Source organism: Parus major, chromosome 22 (assembly GCF_001522545.3).
Source record: "Parus major isolate Abel chromosome 22, Parus_major1.1, whole genome shotgun sequence".
NCBI lineage: Eukaryota > Metazoa > Chordata > Aves > Passeriformes > Paridae > Parus > Parus major.
In genome coordinates this window covers 2,074,502-2,084,356 of record NC_031790.1, presented here as the reverse complement: position 1 = coordinate 2,084,356, position 9,855 = coordinate 2,074,502, and the positions used below count along the sequence as shown (strand labels likewise).

The 9,855-nt window shown below is 41.8% G+C and overlaps 1 protein-coding gene across 2 annotated transcripts in view; it reads left to right on the top strand.

The window, feature by feature from the left end:
• Positions 1-492: 492 nt before the first annotated feature.
• ADAM28 (ADAM metallopeptidase domain 28) overlaps positions 493-9,855 on the top strand; it is a 21,109-nt gene continuing 11,746 nt past the window's right edge. Inside the window, exons 1-9 of one of the 2 annotated variants that reach the window (XM_033519470.1) lie at positions 493-649; positions 3,179-3,279; positions 3,894-3,970; positions 5,381-5,456; positions 7,088-7,164; positions 7,631-7,826; positions 8,250-8,312; positions 8,844-8,915; positions 9,619-9,788. In XM_033519470.1, the coding sequence (XP_033375361.1) occupies positions 601-649; positions 3,179-3,279; positions 3,894-3,970; positions 5,381-5,456; positions 7,088-7,164; positions 7,631-7,826; positions 8,250-8,312; positions 8,844-8,915; positions 9,619-9,788 (881 nt within the window). In that variant the 5' untranslated portion in view covers positions 493-600. The remainder of the gene's footprint in view (positions 650-3,178; positions 3,280-3,893; positions 3,971-5,380; positions 5,457-7,087; positions 7,165-7,630; positions 7,827-8,249; positions 8,313-8,843; positions 8,916-9,618; positions 9,789-9,855) is intronic. The other variant, XM_033519469.1, reaches the window with a different exon arrangement.

Genomic DNA, 9,855 nt, shown 5'->3' with positions numbered 1-9,855 from the left:
CAGCTGGCTCATTCACTACTCTGCCTCCTGTATTTAGTCACCTGAGCCTGAAGCAAACATTACTAACAGGGACGACAGGGCAGCAAAGGCTCTGCACAGTGTTTATTCTGCCAGTGATTCACTGAGTAGATTCAGGGGTAAATACCCAGAATTAAAGCACAGCGTCACCCTTGTTGTCCTGTGTTACCCCAAACTTCCTGGGAGCTCTCCCATTCCTTGACATTCCACTGGCTTTTATCAGCCAGACCATGAATAAATGGAATTAGGACCAGCCCAACCATTCTATAATTCAGCGACAGCTCCAAACTCCATATTTTTTATTGCTTTATTGATTTATTGATGTAATTAAATTTTTTTTCCCTGTTTTCAGGGAAGCAAATCCACAGCAGTGATCGATCCCTATCCCGATGTTCGGGGCACGAAGCAAGCGGCAGGAACTCCCCTTGCTGTAACACTCTGTGACTTGGGTGTTGTGCAACACCTTGAGCAAACACTTCCTCCTGCAGGAGCAGGAATAAAGCTGAACCCGTCCCTGCCTCTCACTCAGAGACCAGAGTAGCTCCCGGTCAGGGAACGCCACATTCCCACCCCACCGAGAGCATGAAAATCCTCCTCATTCCTGCTCTTCTGCTGCATTTCCTCCAACAAGGTACTGCACTTTTTCTTTTAGTCCTTTACCAGTTTTGCTATGGACCATGCTGTATGAATTTTTAATTATTAACTGGTAGATAACAGGGAGGAGCAGCGGGTTGAAGCCATTGGGAAATGGAGTTAGGGATATTTGGGATTTTCCGTTCAAAGCATTTCTGTGTAATTCTTTAGTTAGAGCAGCATTTACTTGTTTGAAAAGTGTCCGTAAATTGCCTAAAGACCCACAACTGGCTGCTTTTGTGAGCCACTAAAGCAATGCTTACCCTGCAAGTGAGAGCCCAATTTACCCAATCACACCAATTTATCAGCATTCTGGCCATAAAATAACAGATTTCTGTATGAATTACCTTTTATTGTATTTACAATTACATTACCTGAGTTAAATCATTGAACACCCTTTATTCATCTGCATGATACTTCAGATTCTATTCAAGTGACTCCACCTGAGCAGAGCCCACTTTCTTTCCCCACAATTTCTTTCAATTCCTGTCAACAGGGAACAGAATTTTTCAGAGCTTGGCCTGGATTTAGATCCATAATTAACTATATAATTAGCATTCAGGCACAAATCTATGATTTGGGGTTTTTTTGCACAGAATACCTGAAAATGTGCACACCATTAAGGTGTTACCTTTTTTACCTTGACAAAACCACAACTTCTTTGTCAATAAAATCTTCCCTAATGATTTTTTTTTTTGCTGGTTGAGGCCCTTGGCAAAACACAAAATTGTTTGTTCTTTATTACAAGTTGTTGTATGAAGCCCAAGGAATTTCTTTCCTCCTTCAACCTCCAGACAAAGCCTGAAGGTAGCAAGGACAATGCACTGATTAAAGAACTCCCTTGAAGAAAGGATTAATTCCAAACAAAACCAACCAGTTTTCCTCGAAATTCTGTCTGGATCACACTGCAGGGAAGGGATGAGTTGCCCTTTAAACCTTGCCTTAACTTGAACTCTCTGGGCCGGAGTTGCACAAAGGGTGTGGAGAGATAAAATTGGGGATCTCTGTTCCAGGAGGCCTGAAATATTCCTGGGATTGCTACACCTGTCTCTCACTTGAGACAGGTGGAGAGAAATCTGGAAAGCAGCAGATTTTTTTGAAAATAAATATAATTAGCTGCTTAAAAACCCCATAAACCACCATTGTGAGTGGCAGTAGTAAAGTTACGCTCGGTAGCTGCTCCCAGCACGTGTTTGGTGTAACAGCTCAGCTGACACAGGATCCCTGTGCACCATTAAATCAACATCTTTATCAAGATACAACCAGGTTTGCTCTGCAATTACTTTTGGAAAAGGTTGAATCAAATAAATCAGTGATAAAAGAATGGACCTGTTTGTTTTACTGCGACAATTAGCATGAGGATGTGCTCTCCTGATCCAGAGAGAAAATTACAGTAATTGGAGGCCTCTCTCCTGGAAAAACCTGGCCCTGGGGCAGGAATTACCATGAGAGATGCTCTGTTCCTTTGTTTTTATGGGGTTTCATTGGCTTTCTGGGCAGCTTAGGGTGTTTTTGTTGTTGTTGTTGGTTTATTTTTTAAATACAGGCCCTCAAGAATTCACCAATTCAGAAGAAATTCCCTTTTAGAGTATTTAGAGTAGATTAAAGAGTTCAGGGGTATCTAAACCCTGCTGTTGTCTTGGTGGAAACCAAGACATCCCTTGTCCCACCCTGATTTCCCAAAACCTGGCCCCCAGCTGCCAGGATGAAGTCCAGGGTGTGCCCACCCCTGCAGGGCAGGCCCCAAATTAACTTTGCATTTGCTGAGCTTCAGAGCAGAAAACAAAAATAAATTATTTTTATCAGCCTTGCATTTCCTCACCCAGCTCTTTACAGCCACTGCAGTCCTTATGAGATCACTCAAAAGCATTCTGGGAGTTAAGGAACCTCCTGAATTCCTTGTTACCTTCAAGATTTTCCTAATTTCCTGCCTATCTCCCATTATTTTACCTGGCCATGTCCAAATCCCCCCATCCTTCTGCTGTCCCTACTTCAACCCAATTCAAGAGGTAAAATTGTAATTATTAATTACCACCCTGTCTTAAAGTTCTGCCAGAATTATTTATGTGTCAAAGCCTTCCCAAGCAGGACTCTTGTTGCAGACCTCACATTGTGTAAGTTTATTTGCTGCTGCAGAGGCCGTCTGGGCCTGTCTCTCACATGATCAGGTTTGGAGATCGCTCATTCTGCAACACCAAATCCATTAATTCATGTCACTGGAAAGTGCAGAGGAAAGGCTGAGCTGGCATGGCTAGGCTGGCCTGTTGGGACTTGAACTGCTCAGAGCTGGGGGAAGAAACACAAAGGGAATTGCAGGAAATGTTTGGACACCTGGAAGCAGCCAGGGAGGGCAACTCCTCCAAAATCCAGGATGCGATTACCTCTGGTGTTGGGTCATGCCATGGAGGCAAAGCAGGGGAGCACCAGGTGCTGCAAGAACCCAAAAGAATCACCTGGCCAGGCATGAAAATGGGTGTTTAATAAATTAAAATAGTGTTTTCATCAATCCCCATCTGTTTCTCCCCAGGGAGCAGCAGAGGGAAGTTCCCTGGAGCCGAGCAGTATGAAATCGTTTATCCACAGAAATTGCACGTGGTTCACAGGAGAGGTGTTGGAACAAGCTCAGAGGTAGGAAAGGAGATCATTTCTTGGGTGATTCTGGGAGATGGGGAAGGATTTCTGGAGCTAAAACACCCTCGGGTTTCAAGGGTAAGAGAATTTGGGCAAACATTTGCTCTTCCAGAAGAAAAAACATGGAGAAGCACTCCGGTGTTTGGTGAAGAGGAGCTGAGGTGTGCCCAGTGTGCAGGGAACCTCTCAGGCTATCTGTGGCTCTTCTGAACTTGTGTCTCTACAAAGATGTGGGGTTCGATACTACTCAGAGTTTTAATAACCTGTGGGCACTTTAATTTGGAATAAATCAAACCAATAATTAAAAGCAGCCATGCTCTGTGCAATTCCAGAGGGTGTTACAGAAGTGTCTGAACCCAAACATCCCCTCAGCCCTTTCTCAAGCACACAGGATTTGTGCTTGTGGAGGTATAAATGAATTTGCAAATCCAAATTTGCTCCTCTAATTAAAATCCCTTGAACAGAGTGACCTCCTGATTATCCTGCTCCCGCCAAAATCTCTGTTTTTGGTGAGAAGAGGAGGAAAAGTACATGGCTGGCATCCCAATAACACCACTGGCGAGGTCAGGAGCTGCAGCAGAGCGTTTTCTGACTCTTAAATCTGTTTACAGAGCAAATATGATGAGACAGTGAAGTACAGGATCAAAGCCAATGGAGAGGAAGTGGTGCTGGAGCTTCGAAAAAATCGGTAGGTTCAGTTCAGCTCTTCCCTTATTCCTCACCGGGAGCCACTGCAGGGTGTTCAGGATGCCAAAAACCAGGAATCAGAACCCTGTAAAACAGAAGTGTTTTGGTAAATGCCACATTTCGATAGCAAAGAAAGAAAAGGGGAGTGAAAGAATCCTGTCACTGTTTTGGGAATGTGGAATAAGTGCTTGGGATGAGACATTGGCTCCTGCTACATCTGCTCCTCCATGTCTGCTCTAAATTGTTAAATCTAGTTAATTTTCTATGTTAATCCATATTTAATAGTTTTCTGTTTTTTCACAAGTTTTCTGTGATCATGAAGAGTCTGTGGGTTACAGAATTGTAGCCTGGAGTGCCAGGACAAGGGGCATGGTTTTAAACTGAGCGAGAGAGGGTTTAAATTAGAGATTAGGAAGAAATTCCTCCCTGTGAGGGTGGGAAGAGGCTGGGATGGAATTCTCAGAGGAGCTGTGGCTGTCCCTGGATCCCTGGAAGTGCCCAAGGCCAGGCTGGAGCAACCTGAGATAGTGGAAGGTGTCCCTGCCCATAGAACTGGAAGAGTTTTCAGGTCCCTTCACACCCAGATTCTTGAGTGACTCAATGATCTTGGAGGTGTTTTCCAACCTTAATAATTCTGTGGTTATATATATATATATATCCCTATATTATAGACAGATATAGAGATAGATAAATAGATAAATGATAGATAAATAGATAAACTGATACAGGTATTTACTTTAGCACTACTTCTCTTGAACCTGGAGTAACCAAATATAACCTGGCATTGACAAAATCTTCCTGGAAATTGAAAGTCTGGCTGCAGCAGAACATTAACACACACTCCAACAAGTCTGGGTTAATGGTTCCTTTCCAGATGCTGTGCAAATACAGTAGTGCCATAATCAATTCATGTTAAATATAGACTGTAATTAACTGCTCGCCCCTGTTTTAATCTAATCCAAATGTTTGGAGTGGGAGGAGGGAAATGGTGTTGTTCTAAATCCTATTCTTTGAATAAAAATGGGATCGTGGCAGTGGAAAAGAGTTGCCCAAACAGGGATCACTGCAGTTGTGCTGCTTTAAGGAAGATGTAAAAAGGACCAAAAAAAAAAAAAAATATCAGTATGTAATTCTACATTTGCATCCAGATCTGCCAGGAGATGAGTTCTTCCCAATGAAATCAGCAGACTTTAATTGCTTTCTTCTTTTAGGAAAGTCTTTTTGTTTGAGTAAGGATCATGAACTAGCAGAATTCCCCTCCCTGCAGCTTTTGCTTGCCGAGTTTCTCCGATACTAAAAATAACCTTAGTAATTGTTTGAATTCCCCACATACTCAGTGTGCTGTGTCATCATCTCATCTCTTCAAGGCAACAACTTCCTTGGAATAATGACTGTGCTTGGCTCCTTGCAGAGATCTCCTGGCTGGGGATTATTCTGAAACTCTTTATTCTGCTGACGGCCAACAAATAACAACTTCTCACATCAAGGTAATACGGGAAGGGTTTGTCCTTTTCCTTCCAGTCTTGAGGCCCACATGAGATTCATGGATCTGTGAAATAATGGGAGATATGAGATGAAAAGAAAGGTTTGAAATCCAGGTTTGAAGCCATTTGGGGTGGCTCTGAAGGGACGGGGAGGTTGGGATGGGTCCCTTGTGCCTGTTGGGAATCAGCTCCATGGTTTGGCTTCCAGGAAGGCACCACTTCAGTGTCTGCTGAACAATTTCTGGGTCGAATTCCAGCCTTTTGTCGGGAGCCAGGGCCATCCCAAAGCTTTCAACTGCTCGACTTTGCCGTGTAGACTTTGCTCCTGCTGCCCAGCCCCATGACTGGATTTCAGCCCTGCTCCCAGGGAGATCCCAAACCCGATAAAGTCCAATTTCCTCCTGGATCACATTTCCAGCCACGCTCTGTGCATCTGAGCCCAGCTGCCTCCTCTGAGCCCTGGCAAATCAGTCCTGTGCCTGCAAACAGATGGGACTCTTTGCAGAAGGGATTTGTAAATTCATTGTGTACTCATCTTCCCCAAAGCTCTCACCTGGAGCTCTCCTCCAAGCTCATGAGATGGGTTTTAACAACATAATCTGGAATTCAAAGCCAAATTTTCTTTGTTAGGATAAATTTTTGTTGTTAGGAACAATTAGGAGGAATCTGAATGAAATAAATATGCATAAATAATTCTGGGTTTGTTATTTTTGGGTGTTGTTTTGTTTTGTTTTTGGGGTTTTTTTTTCTGATTGCTCTGATTATTTTCACTCCCTGAATGAATCCTGTGAAAAACCTGGATAAAGACAAACCCAAACAGCCCTACCTGTGCTGAACAGGGAATTCCTACCCTGGGGATACTGGATTGTGTTCGGGATTTTTTCCTCTTGTATCCCCAGAGGATGGAGATAAATCTTCCACTCTCCCCCAGTAACTTTCCCTTTGTGGATATCTTTTTCCCTGTAACAAAGTTGGCATTTCATGGTGGAAGACAAATAAATTATAAAGTTAAACCAAAATCCACAAGAAAACAAAACGCACAGGGAATGAAGGTTTGGATACAGATTCTTAAGAATTCCTTTCAGGAAAACTCTGTAGGTAAAATTTTCCACAACTCCTCAGTGGCTTTGAAGTCTTTTTGAACACAGAAACAGAAACCTTAAATCCTTAATCCAATTAAGTCCCAAAACCATTTCCCCTACCCATTTTTAATATAATACCTGTATTTTAAACTCACTAAAATGAATGCATTTGATTGTTGGGTAATTAAAGAGCCTTTCCTTGAAATTTGGGCTCAAGAAAACTATTTGGTGTGGACTTTGATTGAACAGAGCCCAGCATTGTGGCTTAATTTGGAGCAGGGAGTGGGAATATTCTTATTTTTCTGTGGTGTGCATTGACCAGAGCCTTTTATCACAATTTGTGTGATAAAGGATAAAATTAATGGATCCACAGCAAACATGGAAGTGGCCATGAACTTTTAAAATTCCTTTTAAGCATCTCCTAATGGGAGAGGTCCTCAAGTAGTGCAGTTTATTATAATTTCTAGAGAGTATAATTTGTTTTCTGAAATCCCTGGATCCAGTGGAGTTGATGGAGACCCCAGCCTGACACTGGATCTTTTTTCCCCCCAGGATCACTGTTACTATGGAGGCCACGTGGAAGGTGATGCTGGGTCTGTGGTGAGCATCAGCACCTGCACAGGGCTGAGGTGAGACAGGATTGGGTCCCAGTGTGCAGTTCCAGGATAAATGTTCCAATAGGAAAGAATCAGGATGAAAAGAGGTCATGTGATATTTTATTCAGGCTTTGGAAACTTGTTTCTCAAAGGAAAACAGAGGGAGAAAGGAGAAAATAGTTACTCTTAGTTCCTTACAATATTTCGGCTTTTCACCTCAAATCAGGATGAAAATGTCTTTGAATTTCCCACTGGAATAAAATCCACTTTTCAACCACTTCTGCCAGCACACACCCCCCAAAATTTAAATCAAATTAATTCCTAACCTGCTTCTCTTTGACTAAGAGCTCCCAAATCTTCCAATTGCCTCACTAATTAATTAATTTCTGCTTCTAAAGTGTTGCATGCTGCCTCAGGCTGCTGGAATATTCCAAGGGTCTGTATGCTTGGGATAAATGCTCCCTTGATCCAAAACCTCACATTCCAACCCATTTTTTAGTGGCTATTTTGAAACCCGTGGCCAGAAGTTCCTCATCGAGCCCCTGGGAGCCTCAGACAGGGCCAAACACGTGGTTTATAAATACGAGGCCCTGAAACAAGAGCCCATCAAAACCTGTGGGCTGGTCAACAACTCCTGGGAGCAGGACTCCAGTGACCCCATCAACGACCTCTTCAAATCCAGCAACAGCCCAGAGGTAAGGGTGGCTGTTCCAGCAAAAGGGAATTTGTGGCCATTGGAAAATTCTAAACAGTGCAAATCCACTTGGTCTGGTGGTACCTTCACAAAGGAGCTGTTTAAACACAGGGAAGTGGTGTCAGATCTTAAAAACCCTAACAACATCTTCCAGATCTGAGATTTCAGAGTTACCAGCTGCCTTTATTAACAGGTGCCCAGTGTACCTTTAACACCTAAATACCCATTAATATCTATTTTACCTTCCATAACTTAATAAAAATTTAAATATCCAGTCTACTTCTTATCACTTAAACCCAAACCAGTTCCTTCTGAATGACCTGGCCAAAGAAATCCCCTCAATAATTAATAAACAGCTTTGAAACTGCAGAGGTTGGGACCGGAAAAGCTCTTAAAAGTAATTTTATATAAATGATTTCTTTAGATGAAAGCCTACCTGAAAGCAAGGAAGTACCTGGAGCTCTACGTCGTTGCAGACAATGCTTTGGTGAGTTTTGGAATTATTTTTTTGTGTTTGATCAGCTCCACAGGAGCTTCCCAGGGTATCCCAATTCACATTCCCGGGCTCCTACAAGAGCTTTGAGATTACTCTGAACCTGGCTGGGAAACGGGATTTCTAAAGGTGATTTAATTTGAAATTCCCACCTGGAGATGACAAGAATTCAGAAAAGACATTGCAGTGCTTGTCCTGTTGGAATATCCTGAATTGGAAGGAAATCTCCTGATTTGGAAGGGAATATCCTGATTTGGAAGGGATAATCCCAAGCTGGAAGGGATCCACCAGAATCATTGAGTCCAACTCCTTCTCTGCACCTTACACACAAATTCACATTTTGGAAGGGGCTGATATTGAATTCCAACATCTGATGAAATCCTACATCAAACATATTTTTCTGTATACAGCATAATTTTTTTATATATGGAGTGGTTTGCAAGACAATCCTCTGCAGGATATTTAATTCCTGATAAATCCCCTTTTCCCTCTCCTTTTCCTGACATGCTGCATTTGCCTTTTCAGTACAAGAAATACGATGAAGATGTTAAAAATATAAGAAAAAGGATATTTGGAATAGTCAACTACATCAACATGGTGAGAGTGAACAAGTGGCAGTGAAATCCAAGTGTTTTGTAAATTTTTCTATTGAAAATTATTGAAATCCAAATTATTTAATTTTTTTTTCTATTGGAAACCATGGAAATCCTAGTGATTTCTAATTTTTTCTATTTAAAGTCATTGAAATTCAAGTGATTTCTATGTTTTTTTTAATTGAAAACCATTGAAATCCAAGTGATTTATAAATTCTTTCTATTGTAAAAATCATAAATTCTCATTATTACAAGTAGGAATGAATGAAAACTCAACTTCATGATAATTTATTTTCCTGTTCTTTGCCTTCAGATACCAGATTTTTAATAAGAATTATTTCTACTCCTACTTTAATTATTTATACTCATACTTTATTTATTTCTACCAATACTTTAAGATATTTTCTAATCACTTCTCAAGTCAACGATTATTTCAAAAGGAATAAATTGATTTTTGATTTCTTTGGCAAGTCAAATTTCTTCCAAAATTGCTGGAATTTTCAAGTATTTTTAACCCCATTCTAAAGTTGCTTGAAATGTGGTAGGAAAGCAGATTTCCTGGTTTATTTGATGAGACTTTTTTGGAATTCAGATCTTGGAAAATCTTTGTTAGGTCTGGAGCGGATAGTGGAGTAGAAAAGTGACCCAAGTAGCAGGAGAAGGCTTTGTTTAATTTTTATTAATTTTTAATTAATTCCCTGCTGAAGGTTTATAAAGCCATCAACACGCACGTGGCTCTGGTTGGCCTGGAGGTGTGGACAGATGGGGACAAGTGTCCCCTGAGCAGGGACGCGGGCTTCACCCTGGACACCTTCTCCAAGTGGCGCCTGGCAGAGCTGCTGAAGAGGAAACGGAACGACAACGCTCAGCTCATCACGTGGGTCCCTTCCCTTCCCTTCCCTTCCCTTCCCTTCCCTTCCCTTCCCTTCCCTTCCCTTCCCTTC